Source organism: Agrilus planipennis, unplaced genomic scaffold (assembly GCF_000699045.2).
Source record: "Agrilus planipennis isolate EAB-ADULT unplaced genomic scaffold, Apla_2.0 scaffold6, whole genome shotgun sequence".
NCBI classification, from domain to species: domain Eukaryota; kingdom Metazoa; phylum Arthropoda; class Insecta; order Coleoptera; family Buprestidae; genus Agrilus; species Agrilus planipennis.
The window spans coordinates 2,661,920-2,678,733 of record NW_020439302.1 but is presented as its reverse complement, the minus strand read 5'-3'; the positions used below and the strand labels follow the sequence as shown (position 1 = coordinate 2,678,733).

The following is a 16,814-nucleotide window of genomic DNA, read 5'->3' as shown; positions in this document are numbered from 1 at the left end:
TATTCTATAAATATTTTTCTTTACACAAAATTAAATTTAGAAATATATTTGGTTTTTATACTTAAATTCTCAAATATAACCAAAAATATTTATATTTGTATTTAAATACATATACAAAACCAAATATTTGTATTTGTATTTAAATAATCTATTAATAAAAGTACTTGTATTTGTATTTAAATACTTTTTATTACAAGTATGAAAAGCTTACCATTTTCACCGTCAATTTTCATTCCCAAGAGCGCCACAGTAGATTCCATATCCTAATATTGAATTGGTTTTATCCATAGGTAACATTTTCTCACTTAATAACGCCACTACTCACTTAGGTATATTAATTATGATTTTTCTTAATGGTTCAAATGTTTATACGATTGTAAGAAAATGAAACGTATTTTCAGCGATTTAACCAAGTAATTTATCAAAACAGGCATAAACACTTGCAGACTTACTTGCCAGTCTGCTTTGTCTAATAACAATATATTTCTAATAATAATCTGTCAAATAATAAAACAATTATAAAGATCAAACAAGCGCCCTTAGATTGCACAATGTTTTAAAATTTCAAAGAGAAACACTTACCCGGAAAATTTACATTTTCTATGGCATTCTTATAGTTTCAGCAATTCATTTGTAGATGGCGCGTCAATCTCCCTTTACGTTAAAAACTTTTATTCGCTCCCTAATTTCAATACTCGATACATTACCTTGCAGAAAAAAACTATAAAAGCAAAAAAACGGAAATACTTGATGTGTTTTATTGTTTATTTGAGATAACTTACACATGGACTTACCTAAATATTCTTATAAATATTACATATGTTCTCACTATGTTTCTTAAGTAGGCGACAACTTATTATTTAAATATACTTACAAAGTTTTAACGCTAAATAAACAAAGGAAAGAATAATAATGCGGAAGTTAGACAACGGTCAATATTGAATTTCGTACTTTTCCTATTTCTTTTTTTTCCTTGATGAACAGACTATTACTGTACAACAACAAAAAAAAACTTAAAGTAGCACTTAACTTTTTAACACACTTCAACACCTAACTAATGAATTCATTTCTCAACAGCGTTATTTCTAATTGTAAGTAATACATAAACTTACTCTTTATCTGCTTAAGAAATAAATTTCGTAATGTCTTAAGTGTTGAAATATCAATATATAAACTAAAAATGAAATTTAATGTTTCATTTTGTACTGGGACCAATCGTGCTACTACAAAATTTACTATAACGTTTTCAACAGTTTTATAGACCGTCTAATAAATTTATTGTAACCTCGTAATCTGTCGGTATTAATAAACAAATATAAACAAAAATAGATTCGGAGCAACAACAAACATAAATACGAAATTCAACACTGGTGTTAATAAGTCCAAAAAGGAAAAGAAAACTTTACCAATCGACGGTTGACAAGTGTCCAAATAATGCCTTTATCTAACTCGATCTTCGGAGAGCACATGGTGAATGATGACTATCACACTCATTTTTCAATTTCAATTAAAGGCATTTCATTTATTACGAAAACGAAACACGAAAAGGAACGAAAAAAATAATAACAAGAATTTAACTGATTCCAGTAGTTTAAATAACTATCACAAATATTTGGCTTATCTTAATGCTAAGCTCACTTTTTCATGTTTTCTCATTTTTAAATGTAAGTATCATATATAATGTAATAATAATATAGTAGCAGTAGGTTTTTATATACACTAAAAAATATAATAATAATAATAATAATGAATCGTTATAATATTCAACAACGTTATAATAATACATATTATGTACGTTTATATTGTCATTAGTCAAACAATCATATATGAAAAAACGCGTGGCCTTTCTTTTGTATGCACCGTTACTAACCGGCGGGGTGGCAAGGGCGTTCTGATGATAATAGAATAATAAATCATTAAAAAAATGTATTTCAATTCATGCACACGGGTAACGATCACTACGCTGGAACGTACGTTATGATATACAACCCTGCTATTTATTATCAGCAAAAAGGAACTGTCGATAACTTACATAACGCAATTTGGGCATTGGGGGTTCAGCCGGGCTCTTATTTTCTCTTACGTGCAGGGAGAGGGGTAAGGATATACCTCATGTAATGATTTTAGAACCGCTACTACAGGCAAACATGTCATTTTTTATATGTACCTCCCTGACAATCTACCCAATAATTAACCAATTCAGGCAGGACAATTTGCAGAAGAATTCTGCTATCCTATAATTCAATTTCCCTTATTTGGTAATTTGAAAGTAAATTATTATTGGATATCGGTATAGGGAAAGGGTCAGACCACGCCTTACGGCCCTGTTATGCAGGAAGAGGTGGACTAAAATTGATAAATTCTGCATTATGTAAATTATGGACAGATCCAAACGTACCTTACTTCCGATAAAAAAAAGGAAACGAAATAGCGGCACAACCGCTACAAACGAACGAAAAACTTCAAAGCAAGGCTTATCCTTTTTTCTGTGTTGTGAATTCCTCAATAATAATAACAATACAGTAGTAATAATGTACTTTCTCTTACATTTTCTCATTGCTAGCTCTAGGTAGTAGGTAAGGTATGTAGCAGGTAATAAGAGACAGTACATATTATAGTAATAATAGTATTATTATGATGATAATAATAATAATAATAATACGCCTTACTTATTAATATATGTAATATATGCACAACCGTTTTAGAGCATGTCCCGCTAAGTTTTCGATATTTACAAAAAAACTAAATTGACGATACTATATTGCTCTGTTATTTCTTTTTCCTCACTTCCTTTATATTATTTATTTTCCCCTTTTCTACAGGTCTTACTATACAAAGGTAAATGGTCACAAGCACCTGTTTGAATCTTTAAATCCCAAACAAAATAAGGAAGATACTGTTTTTAAATACAGAATGAAGATTGTCTCTAGATAGGTAGGTGGGTATTTCGATAAATGGAAAAAGGAGTCACAATAAGATACTTAAAACGTAAATTTCAATTAATTACTCGATGTGTGAAAAATAATTTTAAGATTACCACATTCAAATATGTTCAGAAATAGTTTATCAAAAATTCATCAGAGACAATATATTTTTTAATATAACTAAATTTAAACTGTCAATGACGCAACTTTGGTAGCTTTACACTCTTGGCGAATTTTTGACAAAAATTTCTTGTAAAAATAACAAGAAAATGCTTTTCAGAATTTAGCAATAATTNATATATAGTTATATATATAACGTTACCATAAATATTTTTTCTTTGGGAACTTATAAAATACAAAACTATGACGCCTGGAAAAAACATTTTGTAAAACACACACTTTCTCCTCGATATTTAGGCGTTGTTGTGTATTGAAATAATAAATTCAACGATAAATAGTGTTGTTTTTTTTTGTGTTTTTTTTAATATTACATTATGGTTTTCGTTTTTCTCTGCGATGCCGTTAAAATTTTTCATCATTTTCAACAACATAGCAAAACAACATCTCAAAGGTCACAGCCTAAAATTTATAATAATAAGAGTTATGACATATACGACGTGTATTTTAAATATTACACTTATTATTCAAAGATATTGGCGACATCAAAATTCAGAGAGCACTTAATAATTAAAAAACGAAACAAACAATAAAGTACCACGGGATGATAATAATAAAGCATAGTATTTTAATAATACAAAATACGGAAGCCTATAATTTTCGATTTTCTCTTCTTTAATAATTTAAATGGCAGCTTAAGAAATATCTCACTTTCTAACGCATTCCATCCACCGTTTCGCAGAAAAAATTTCGACCTTTCAAAAATTTCCCAAAACGAATTGTACAAAAAAAAATACTCTTGTTTGTACTGTTTACTGACGGATACCGCGCGCCATCATACTATTACTAGCACGTCCTATCGCATTTGATCTAATATTTGGAAATTATCGATAAAAAGGGGTTACAAAAGAAAAGAAAAAGATCATTAACATAGATTGAAATCCAAACTAAAGAAACTATTAAATATTACTATTATTTATATAAAAAGATAAAAACTAAGGACATGGCGTTTGTGAAAATTCAACTCTATACATTATTGTTTTCATTTAAACGACCACAGCATCACGAGCTTTCCAGGGGAATTCCAAGAAAGCACTTTTCAAAAACCTTTTTCGTATGTTACTACTGCATTCGAAAATGAGACGTGCCAACTTTTAGCCCCATGTGTAGTTTATCAATTCGTAGTTCACATGCCTCTGTTTCTATTTTAATTATCGCCCAAATGAAAACATCTTTTCGGTAACTACTTTTATAAAAAGGATGTAAATAATTTTTCATTCCTTTTCCTAAATTCTCTCAAAAGCCTCTCGAAAAGCACACATTTTCAGTAGATAAATGGCAACAAAAAAAAATCTATCAACCCTTTCTATCATTCCTGTCAATCAGTCACATAATAATAATAATAATAATACGCCTTACTTATTAATATATGTAATATATGCACAACCGTTTTAGAGCATGTCCCGCTAAGTTTTCGATATTTACAAAAAAACTAAATTGACGATACTATATTGCTCTGTTATTTCTTTTTCCTCACTTCCTTTATATTATTTATTTTCCCCTTTTCTACAGGTCTTACTATACAAAGGTAAATGGTCACAAGCACCTGTTTGAATCTTTAAATCCCAAACAAAATAAGGAAGATACTGTTTTTAAATACAGAATGAAGATTGTCTCTAGATAGGTAGGTGGGTATTTCGATAAATGGAAAAAGGAGTCACAATAAGATACTTAAAACGTAAATTTCAATTAATTACTCGATGTGTGAAAAATAATTTTAAGATTACCACATTCAAATATGTTCAGAAATAGTTTATCAAAAATTCATCAGAGACAATATATTTTTTAATATAACTAAATTTAAACTGTCAATGACGCAACTTTGGTAGCTTTACACTCTTGGCGAATTTTTGACAAAAATTTCTTGTAAAAATAACAAGAAAATGCTTTTCAGAATTTAGCAATAATTTTCATCTGCACAACTCATAAATTTAAAATGATAAGTAACGCAACGGTACATGCAAATTAATGTTTCTAAGACCTGGTATTATTACCCGTACCTATTGTATTTATCGGAAAAATCGTAGGGTAACTGATTTTCCAAACTTTACTAAAAAACTTTTTTCAAACAGGTGCGTGCTTGCCATTTTATTAATAAAAATACTCTCGCTTATTCTATAAATATTTTTCTCGTACGTCTCCTTACAAATAAATACTGCGCTTTTTCTTTTAATATTAGTGACCTTAAATGGCTACAGTTTTTTTTTTATCTTTAAATACACTTTTGGTTTTAATGTCTTTTTTAATTTTGGTTGGGAGGTTTAATTTACTAGGATTTTTTATATTTCAATATTATATTTGGAATTTGTTTGTATTTTTACCATTAGCTCTGGTTTGGTTTGTTACTAGATTGGCTGAGACCAATCGTACTCCTTTCGATTTTGCTGAGGGGGANCGGGTAAGTATTTCTAATATTTTAATCCTCGGCTCTCGCTTGTAGATAAGATACAATAGATTTGTTCTTTACTTTATTATATTAACTTTTTTCTTTTTCGAAATATATGTATGCTATATTCATAGTCGTTACAAGAATTTGTCACAGTCTTTAGTTTAAATTATAAAAAAAAGGGATGAAAATGAAAACAGTATTGGGGTGACCGATTCGCGTTTTATATATTTTTTTTTGGTAGGAAAAGGGCTCGAAAAGCGATTTACTTTTTGATGGTCACGTCGTCAATTCATCGGCAACTTTTTTTTTGACGATTTAAGGTTCTTCTCTTTGTCAACCTTTTATGTATGTCTATATGATAATAAGTTAAACTGATTTAAATTGAAATTCTTCAAGTCCAAAAATAAAAATACGACTGATTGCATTTCAATGTGTTAATTGTTTAAGATTTTCCAATGTAGCAAGCAGCAATAGGGTCTATTTTAATTAAAACATTTGGGTATCTCAAGATGGCGAACAAGCAGGAAGTTAATACAACGGTAAGAAGGTTTACAGTGTATTTCTTCTTCCTCATTGTCCACTCACCCGAGTATTAAACCCAAACATTGTAGTCGTTACGTTTCGTTTTGGAAATAAATTTATAACTACAAAGAAAGAGTAATATCAAAAAAATGATTTTAACTGCCGAAAAATATTATTTGTGAGATAGTACCTTTTATAATCGTCAAAAAAGTTGCAAAAGAAATGACGAAACGCCAATTGACACCACGGTAACCCTATCAGCGATACATCTGTCGCAGTATCACCATCTCTGATAATCGTCGTCACTATCACACACAGACACCTACACTATAAGAAAATATTAAAGACTACCGCTACCTGACGAAGACTTCGTGTCACACGTGCAGACGCCATCACAACTTGAGGTTGTCGAGCTTCTTGCATACATCGGTTACTTCCGGTCCTCCGGCGGCGCCTCCTCCAGCTGCTGTCGCTGGCAGAGGGGCGTCACCCGCACCAATTTCGTTTAAAGCCGCTGCGCCTCCTCCAGCGGCACTTCCCGAGCCCCCGTGCACTGAGCGGCGCACCGAACGGCGCGGACGGCGCATTATCGGTCCAAAATGCTGCGAAGCGGACGAGGTCGTTACTGAAGACGACGACGGCGGCATCTGGGAAGAAGAAGATGGGGAGGACAATGGCGACGTTGAAGTGGGCGGCGTCGTCGTTACGTCGACGTCACCAACAACAACGCATTCGACGACGCTGCTACTACTAATACTATTACTACGACTACTACTACTGTCGCCGCTGCCCAGGGACGTCGTTGCAGTGGTCGTGGTGGTAGAGTTGGTTGTTGTTGTTACTGATGGCGTCGTAACGACCGAGATCGAATTTGTACTACTGACGTCTGTTAGTTCGACAGTAGCGATGGCACTGTTGGCAGCAGCGGTACCGTTTGACGTCTGCTGTTTGGTGGTGGTAGTATGGGAGTCTTTTCGACTGTTATTGTTACTATAATGATTGTAATGATATTGGTGTTGATGTTGGTACGACTGAACCATAACCTGTTGCTGTTGCTGTTGCTGTTGTTGTTGCCTATTGCCACCACCGTACCGAGGTGCGTGTGTTTGGTGTTGTTGAGTTGTCGAGACGTTGGGCGTCGAATAGCGCCTGTTGTGATACCGTCCGCCAGCGTAGCCGTTTGAGTAGTTACCGCCACTGTTGCTATTACGGGGTCCCAAATTCCTACTGTTGCCGCTAGTATTGACGCCGATGTTGTTGTTGTGAAAGTTTCGCGAGTAATATCGTCCGCTACCGGTAGCGGACGACGCTGCTAACGCGGCGTTTGTCGTCGCGGCGGCTGTCGTGGTGGCAGTGCTCGCGATAACGGCATGCACTATCGGCGAATAGGGCGCAGGAGGCGGCGTGTCCACGTTAGTCCTTTTACCTCTCGTTGTACTGTTACCACTGACGACTATCTCTTCGTCAGCCACACTTGTAGCAGACGAGTTCGACTCCGTCCTCTGCTGTTGACTAGCATTGTTATTATTATTACTATTAATGATATTATTATTATTATTATTTTCGAAGGCGCTGTTTCTTCTATCTTTGTTGTTGTTGTTATTTTTGTACCGCTTCTGAGCCCAAGTGAATGTACTACCGCCGCTTTTGCTGTTATTATTACTGGTGTTTGTTTCGTTATACAAACCACCGTTCATGGTTCTTCCTCCATTTCCAGCTTGGTAGGTTCGTGATGACAAGTAAGAGTGATCGGCGACAGACGCGGACGGCTGCTGAGGCTGAACGAACGACACGGGTCCGTTGAACATGTTAGGTGGCAGTGGTGGTGGTGGTTGCAGGTGGTGATGGTGCGTCGCGTGCACGTGCGGGTGATAACCGTAACCGTTGGGCGGATGACCGAACGGCGGCATATGAGAATGATGATGATTGAGGTATGGCGGTGGAGCTTGGTGAGGAGGCATGGCGGCACCTCCACCCGTCGATTTACGGCGCCTGCCACCTTGCAACGACGTAAAGTCCTTTTCCTGGTGCTGATCGAGAGAGAGGAGCGAGACAACGGGAGTGGTCGTTTGACGTGTGGTGTCTACTGACGCGGTCGTCGACGTGACTATAGGAGTAGGATGGTCGTGTTGCGATTGTTCTTGGAGCGCGATTATTGAGGTGGGCGCTGAAGAGGACGGAGGCGCAACGGGCGCTCCGCCTCCGTCTAATTCCGGACCTGGCGGACTGCCATTGTATACGCCGTCCTGGGCAAATTTAACACAATTAAAATATTAAAATAAATAACTAAACCTACATATTATTTCCTAATCTAATCATAAAAAACAACCGGAAAAATGTATACGATATAGAACACTAATAATAACGAGTATCAACTGTAAAAGAAGAAGTCGAGAATAATTGTGTTGGTAACTTACGTCGATGATGTTCCCGTTGGCCGTTTCAACGGTGTCTTGGTACATGGCCGCGGCGGCGGCTGCCGCTGCGGCTGCAGACCCTTCGATGGTCCCGTATAGGGGCATACTATAATACATTGCGTCGGTGTTGAAGGAAAGCTGCTGCTGGGTGTAACAGTGGGGTCGGGGCGGGCTGCCAGGTGGTTGCATGGGGGGACCCTGGGGCTGAGGACCGCCCTGACTCCCCACAACGTACTGGGGTCCATTGTTCGCGTAATAGTTGAAGTCGTACTGAAATAAAAAGCAGAAAAACAAAGCATTAACTAGAAAAATTTCTTAAGGAAACGATTCCTAATTTTATATATTGATAAAATAAGAGAAGTTTAAAATTCTGCAAACAAAACGACAAAAAGTTTGTAGGTACTCACTATAACAAATAACACTTTTTCCAGTTCTCTTACTTTGTATCGCTTCATTTGCCATTAGTATTAGAGAATAGATTTTTGTAGATAAATTTAAATATACGCAATGACAACGATGACGATGCAAAACCAAAAACCCATTCGCAGGAATGTGAGAAGGGAAAACCATGCAAAAAACACAAGTCCAAAAGATGCATGAGATTATTGTGTGAAAAATAACATAACAGGCAATAATAGCAAACCATAAAAGGATCGACGAGATTAGTAACGAAAAAAATTAAAGGTATTGCCATTTTATAAAAGAAATGCGCAGCAAAAACAGTCCAATAAAACGTATGTCCCATGAAACTTATGCGAGGGGTAGTTGCGAAACAAAAATTGCCCAAAAACGGGAAAATTGTGCACTACGGCATACATAGAAATTGCTTCTATTTTTTCCTTTTCTTTTAACGATGAATGTGTAATAATAAAATGGAACGAAAAAATTAAAGCGAATTAATCAAAAATAACAATTAATTAATCATATAAATTAAAAAAAAAAAACAGCGATGTAAATATACAGTATGAGAGAAATTTGACAGAGACAGAGACCTTAAAAAAGGGGCGCAAGAAGAATATTGTGGGGGGAGGAGCCCTCAGTACTGCAGGCCGTCCAGCAGCACGTAGGCAGGCTGGGTGACGGGGTAAAGGCCCTCTGCTATGTAGTTGCTGGACTGAACAAAAACCATCACAAAAATCGATCATTTTACACACAAATATCTCAACCACCAAAAAACAAACTATACAAATATTATTGCATCGTTTAAAGTGCTACTTAAACAGGACAGTTCATAAAAACTGGGACAACTCCAGGTCCTGCAGTTCAAAAATAAGGGATACACGACTAAAAGATTAAGAAATTACTAAACATTCTTTGATATCTAAAAATTTATAGCAATTTTAAAATTTTCGACATGTGGTTGTAACATATGTCTCATTTTGAAGTAGAAAAAGATGGTTACACTTCCTACATCCCATTTATGAATCATCCTGTGTAATTCTTATGGTACTAAAATATATAATTCTATTTCATTTTCTTTAATTTACAATTACCTAACATTCTCCTATTTAATCGATTATATACTCGGGGAATTCAAAAAAAAAAAAAACCGAAACACTGAAAGAATAAACCACTTATTGTGATAAAAAATAAAATTTACGAAAGAAAAGTAGTTTTTCCAAACTACCTACATCCCACTGTAAAACAGGAACTATAAATAACAAAATAAGGCTAAACACAATGGAATAATTACTTTGTAATATTAAGAGAATGCTGAAAGCAAAAAACCGATACCTCAATATTCATTTGAATGTACATTACAATACATTGTAATGAAAACGTCAAAGCCAACGAGCACATATACTTCTCATGAATTAATTATAAGAAAAAAAAATCAACAGAAAGCTTAATTGATTAAAAGATAAATAAATGAAAATGCCTTTACAAAAAGCGTTCCTTTCATGGGGGAGAGAGGTGTTGTTAGTATGTAATTTCGACAGTGGGATGCACGAACAAATACAGCCATAAAAAATACACGATCATCAATATTATCACCAGGTTAAGTCGAATAAAACAAGAAACAACTGACCGGTACAGGTTGATAGGGATATTGCTGCGGCATGTAGACGGGAGGGGCCGGAAACATAACTGAGGGGTAAGTCGCGGTCTGAGGGGGCCCCGTCTGAGCCGGGTACACGGTCGGAGCTGAAAAAAACAAACGTTACCAATCCAAAAATTCCAAAACACAATTAGATAAAATAAGAAAATATTTACGCTGGTACACAGGAGCCTGTTGTGCGTTCGGATCGTTAGGGGGCGCCGGGGGTTGTGGATAATAGGCCACACCACCCTGGTAAAATGGCATACTGTTAGCCGGTATAAAGTACTGTGCGGGACCGCCAGGGGTCACCACCGGCGGACTCGAAGCATCGAATGCTCGACTGAATGGCTTAAAAAAAAAAAATATATTCGTCTTTAAGATAGTCAAACAAAAATTTAACTAAACAAGTTAAATATCTCTACCTGCTTTTTGATTGCAGGCGCAATATTGAGTTTGCGCTCTCGCAAAACAATGTTGTCTGCCTCGCGCTGGAGCCTCTTGGCCTCCTCCTCGCTCTCGAACGTTATGAAACCGTAGCCCTTCGAGACACCAGCCCGGTCCTGTATTATTTTGGCCGCTTTTACAGTACCGTAGGCGCTGAAGAGCTGCAACAACTCGGCCTCGGTCGTGTTCGAGGATATACCACCCACGAACACCCTGTTAGGAACAAGCGTACCTTTTGGACAAACAAAATATTTAATTAATAATCATCAACAATAAAATTCAATAAAAAAACCAATACCCTGAACATTTTGCTTTGATAACCGTACCAAATAACGATATTAAATGCAGTTTTATCACAATCTAATCGCATAACACAACGCCTTCATAACAAGATTCGACAAATGTATCAATCAATGTACTGTATGAACAATGTTTGGACAGTCCATAACATATAAACATAAAAAGAAACAAACCCCTGTAGTGTTTGACTAAATATGTATACATATTACAATGTTATCTTTGTTTATATTTCTTGATGCAATATATAAAAAAAGCAGTCAGTCAGTATTATAATTATTAATTATAAAAAAGATAATAAATACAGGATGTTTGGTTTTAACTAAGGTTTAATTCCTTGATGTTTCGCATTTCCTTGATATGCAGTGGTGTCGTACTTTAACACCACAGGCACCACACCAAAGCGGATTGTTTTGTCTACAATATACAATTTAACGATCCGCGAAGACCTTAAAAAAATCATTTCAAATACTGTTGTAACACGAACGGCATGACACGTAGGTGGATGCCTATGTATACTACACACATAAAAATATGCAATTTTTAAAACATTTAAAGCAGTTTTGGAGTAATAAGACCGATTTCCGAGGAGAGAGCGTGGTATTGCAAGGCTAAAACTGATTTAGCGAAACAAAAATATTGAACTTATGCACGTAACGCCACGCATTAAAAGACAATACCTACTGTGCTGAAACTAACTTATATTTAAGGGGATTTACAACAAGTATAGGATTGAATTCTTCTTTGGCAAAAGGCTCACGAGTGACTTTGAGTAGAGCAAAGAAATAGGTACCATACTTCTGAAATGTTGCGACAAAAAATAGGAGCAACTCTCAAAAACTATTAAAATATTTAATTTGAAAAGAAGTCTGTCAATTTAGTCTACATAATTCATAATGTAATACATATACAACGAATAATATTGAAATAATCGTTTAGCACACCAAGAAAACTTTATATCTTGTTTGTTGTACCTGTGTGTGAAGAATATAAAAGCATAAAAGCTGATGCAGCAGTACGACGGTCACATACAATCGCGAACAACCCTACCATACACAAAAGTCCCACACAAATGTGCCCGTACGTGACAACATAAACATGTAAACATAAGATACGCGATATGACGGTAACTCAAACGCAAGAAACAGCAAAAAGTATGTGATAACGTTCCTGGAACGTATCAAGACCCATAATAATAAATAATCATCTGCACTAATGAAATAGAAACAAAAAAATATTTAAAGTACTTAGTTTTTCAATAACGTAAAATAAAATAAAATTACTTTTCATCCCACATACAAAAAAAAACGAATAATGTCTTATTATGTAAAGTGTAAACTAACTATATAAATTCAAATATCAGACCCTACCCTAGGTCATAATAGACAACTACGTTATCGTTCTAAACTACATTTTTTGTAATTTCCTGTTCTACAGGAAGTCTTATTTTGCATTTTAAGCACAAATGAATGTGAACACTATCCATTAACAGCTTAGAATCTATTCACCACTAATAACTTTACTTCGAAAGTAAGAACACACAAGAGTATACAAACTAAAACAAAAAACATCTACCTATCGAAAGTGATAAGATATATAACAGTTTTACTGAGGCAACTGATATTGATACAATCGACATATGCATCTGCATTTAGAAATGAAAATGTAATTTGCTAGATTACGATATAATAAATTCAATGGCATTTTCAATGCAGACCCTTTAGAATAAAAAGTCATAAACGTTTTAAGTTGCACACTGAAACCATACTTTCTTTTTCGATTCCTCATTCAACCTGGCTTGTTCTTTGTTGTAAATTATACCATCTATTTTAATTAGGGAAAGTACTGGCTTTATCAACTGTAATGGTCCCACAAGGCAAAGAAAAACTTCATATCGAACTTCATTGTAAGCGCCTGTAGAGTAAAATGCGTGCAGTGAAAGATAAAACAAAGTTAACATCAATTTTTCATACAGCTGTTGGTTGATATCTAGTTGAAAAAGGAACTTGTGACTCAACCATGAGAAAAATGAGATAATAATTAGATTAAACTAATTTAAGCAGAATAAATATACAGCCAAGGTCTTCCTTTGTCCTTCATTACCTGTGACTCTTAATATTTTAATTTAAGATAGAAGATGACTAAATATTCAAATAAATTGGAAAAAAATATGGCCTTTGACTTATTTTTAATTATAAATAAGAAATAAATCAAGTGTACTTTTTCCATTTTCTAAATATTAAAGTGCAAAACCACAAAAACAATAAGCAGTTTTGTTACATTTCATTTAAGACAAAACCTACAGTATTACTCACCACCCACTCTACCTGCAAGTTCAAGTTTAATAGTGTTACGTATAATAAACTAAGAACATTCAATTATTCAAAGGTACACACAATACTTTAGATAACAAATATCAAAGGGCATGACCACATTACACCAGTTATTGTCTATTTCTACGTAATCACAAAACCTTCAACGGAAACTTGAAAGGTAGACTATAAATAAAAATAAAAAAATTTTTGAGTGCACTTAACAAAATCATTACAGGTGTAAATAGGTATGTCTTTTACAAATGGGGAATTATCTCACATTTTGTTTATGTCTGCATATATAACAAAGACTTTAAACAACCTGTCATCAACAAAATATTGGGAAAAAATCAGATTAAAGGACACGTCTTTATCATTTAAAAAGTAAAAGGAAAAATATAAACAAAAGAAAGGGGAATTACTCACCATATTTAGGAGCATTGCTTGGAGGTGTAATACTTTGTACAGGCGTGTGGCTGTTGGAAACATTAGTAACAGTTGCTATTGGGGTACTTGTAGGAGTATTTGATGTAGAGTTACTTCCGCTACCGTTAATTTTTTTGCAGTTGTTCTGATTTGTTGTCGACATTTTACTTAAGTACCGTTTTATCACAAAACACTTCCAAACTACCTGCAACAGACACCGTGAGTCTTAAGAAAAAACGATAAGCCGGAGAAGCATTGTAAGCAGTTGCACTAAGGTTACAAAGGGAATTTAATAGTTTCTCTGACAGGTTAATTGTAACATTTTGCACATACTACACTACTAACGAAGCAATCGCTGAAGGGAAAATAGTCTTATAAATGTAAAAAAGGTTTATAATTAGAAACTGTCAAGTGCCAGGAACCAGGAACTAGAAATACACAAACAATTTACAATAATCGAAATTACGGCCAACCTTCAAAAACAAAATAAACTAGATCCCTGGTACTTGACCTACTTTCGTGAGCTAGACAAATGTTTACAACAAAAAAAGCACCTAGTTTTACTGACCTATTGTCCATCTACAGTAAAATTGCATGAATATTTTGATCAAAACCATTCATAAAACACAATTAAACCATTAACTAAAATACGTTGCTAACGTAACCTAGCAATTACAATGCAATTTCATAATAGACAATATTTTTTACGTGTTAATTAGGGTTTATTAGAACTAGAATTAGTTTAAAAAAGTAAAATTATCAACATGCAGCTTTCAAAAATATTTTCATTCATTATAGAGAAATATTAATCTGATGTGACATGTTAACCACTGCAGTAAAAAGTTGCAGGTAAACGAGCAAACAGACGAAACATTTATTAAAATGACAACGATTACCTCTCTAGTAAAAGTAATTGTACTTCGGATGATGATAACAGTGTTCTTAAAAGATTCATTAGTTAATTATTAGAAAATAACACACAAAAACTAAAGACGTTTTCACTACAAACGGAACCATCGATAAAATGGCGTCAGCCAATCAGAACGCTTGTACGAAACTGAAATGCTAAAACCTAAAATGCGCCAAACTAACGAAGCGACACAACGGAAACTAAACGTACAAAAAACTATGGAACGTTTTTATCTCAATTTTTTTTGCTACAGAAAATTTTCATAACAAGATGAACAGAAGACCTTATTGCCAAATTTGACAAGCATCAATACTGCAAAAATGCTGTAAAAATAATAAGTTAACTCACCTAAGTAAATTCACTTTTTTATTAACTGATTAGGCATATGTATGTTTTTCTGTTACTTAAAAGTTTACCTGACTAAAAATACTAGTAATAGTACTAGCACTTTTCTAAATTACATAAAAAGTAACACACAATAAATTAACTGTAACTCTAAAAAACAATAGATAAGTCCTTTGTTTCCATGGATAATGATGATTAAAATTTTTAAAAAGGCTTAAGAAAAAGTATTTGGTCCAAATTATATAAAAAAATTAGAAAGTACTCTCCAAAATGAAAATAATAAATAAAAACATTTATTTATGAATTTCATTTTGTAGAATATTAAAAAACGTAATTAAAGTAAAAGTTGTTAAGGTATATACTAAAAAAACAAAAAGGAAAAGCAAAGCTATTACAAATTGTACACCCCAATTAAAGAAACAATGTCTTTTGATTCCCAAAATTTAAGATATTCGTGTCCTAATAATTCACATAGCAAAACAACAGAAACCAAATTTAAAAATGTAAAAGTTAATTTATTAATTATAGTACTGTATAAACTGGAGTACAAAGGAAATGCAACAACTAGTACCACTAAAAAAATCTTTATAACGATACAATTCACTTAATTTAAAATTCCAATGCACATCTTACATCTTAAAAAAAAACAAACACCTATTAAAAAAGTGTACACATTAAAAAAATATGCTTATGGCTGCATGCCAATAGTTAAGCACTTACCTGCATTTATTATATTTTTTTAACGTAATTACTTCAAGCATCCTCACTATGCTTGAAAGATTTGGAGATAATTAATTAATCGATCAAAATACATCACAGAAGGACAAAACGTATTTACGTACAAAAGAAAATATATTTAAGAGATAAACATGAATAAAAAAGGAACTATATTAAAATTTGAGGCGTTTTAAATTCTTTTTGCTCTGTCTTGAGCAGGCAACATTTTTAACTTTAGGAGGACTCGAAGGTTCCACGGTTTCAACGATCTTTGGAGTATTGGACTCCACTACCGAGAGCAGCGACGACCGCCTAGACCTCCTCAAAGATGAGCTTGAATTCCTATTACAATCTTTCAAAATATTAGACTTATCTTTTCCCGTGAGTGCGGTTGAGGTATTCCTTCGGACAGCTGGGGATCCCAAGTCATTCTCTGACATGTACCCTGATGAATCATATTTGCTAGTATTTAGATGAAGTGGTCCAGGAGACGAGTCCATGAAGAATGACGGCATGGTATCTGTATTTACGTTGGTGGTGGCTGTTGCATTGGAAATGTCCAAAAGCCTCTGACGCACAGCCGGAGCCTCTAAAACGAGTTCTGATTTCTGGCATTTATCGTAAAAGTCCTCGGGGCCCGTCGCCGAAAAACTGGAGCAGTTGCGACACCAAATGTACTGGCAAAGAACATTCTGACATTGACCAATGTTCTTTTCCACAACTGCGAGATGAAAGCAACGGGGGCATTTTAAGAGACTCTGAGACGATTTCAAGGTCGACACCAACTAAAAAAATATATTTTAGAATTCAAAGTATTTGCATTAACATCATTACTAAAAAACAAGTTATTAACTTTCACTTACTTTGGTGCATTTTTGAAAGTTTTCCCTTTC

General features: G+C 34.3%; 2 protein-coding genes across 3 annotated transcripts in view; both read right to left on the bottom strand.

Moving 5' to 3' along the window:
- Positions 1-5,556: 5,556 nt before the first annotated feature.
- Positions 5,557-15,372, bottom strand: LOC108744297 (myb-like protein A). Of its 2 annotated transcripts, none has more exons than XM_018480003.2 (7): positions 15,208-15,372; positions 13,950-14,154; positions 10,893-11,146; positions 10,644-10,818; positions 10,459-10,574; positions 8,430-8,699; positions 5,557-8,258 (listed from the first exon to the last, which is right to left on the bottom strand). In XM_018480003.2, exons 2-7 carry the CDS (start codon positions 14,110-14,112, stop codon positions 6,405-6,407), a joined length of 2,832 nt encoding a protein of 943 aa, XP_018335505.1. In that variant the 5' UTR covers positions 14,113-14,154; positions 15,208-15,372; the 3' UTR covers positions 5,557-6,404. The 2 variants fall into 2 exon arrangements, with proteins under 2 accessions (XP_018335505.1, XP_018335512.1); XM_018480010.2 differs by lacking the exon at positions 15,208-15,372 and adding an exon at positions 14,846-15,018.
- A 326-nt stretch (positions 15,373-15,698) lies between these two features.
- Positions 15,699-16,814, bottom strand: part of LOC112905649 — a 4,120-nt gene continuing 3,004 nt past the window's right edge. Inside the window, exons 2-3 of the mRNA XM_025978455.1 lie at positions 16,785-16,809; positions 15,699-16,706 (exon numbers count right to left, since the gene is read on the bottom strand). Coding sequence (XP_025834240.1) covers positions 16,095-16,706; positions 16,785-16,809 — 637 coding nt within the window. The 3' untranslated portion in view covers positions 15,699-16,094. The remainder of the gene's footprint in view (positions 16,707-16,784; positions 16,810-16,814) is intronic.

Coding starts and splice junctions, on each gene's coding strand:
- LOC108744297 (XM_018480003.2), bottom strand. CDS start 14,112: ATGTCGACAACAAATCAGAACAACTGCAAAAAAATTAACGGTAGCGGA. Junction 11,147..13,949: donor AAGCAATGCTCCTAAATATG/GTGAGTAATTCC, acceptor TTTGTCCAAAAG/GTACGCTTGTTCCTAACAGG. Junction 8,700..10,458: donor ATCCCTATCAACCTGTACCG/GTCAGTTGTTTC, acceptor TTTTTATTTCAG/TACGACTTCAACTATTACGC.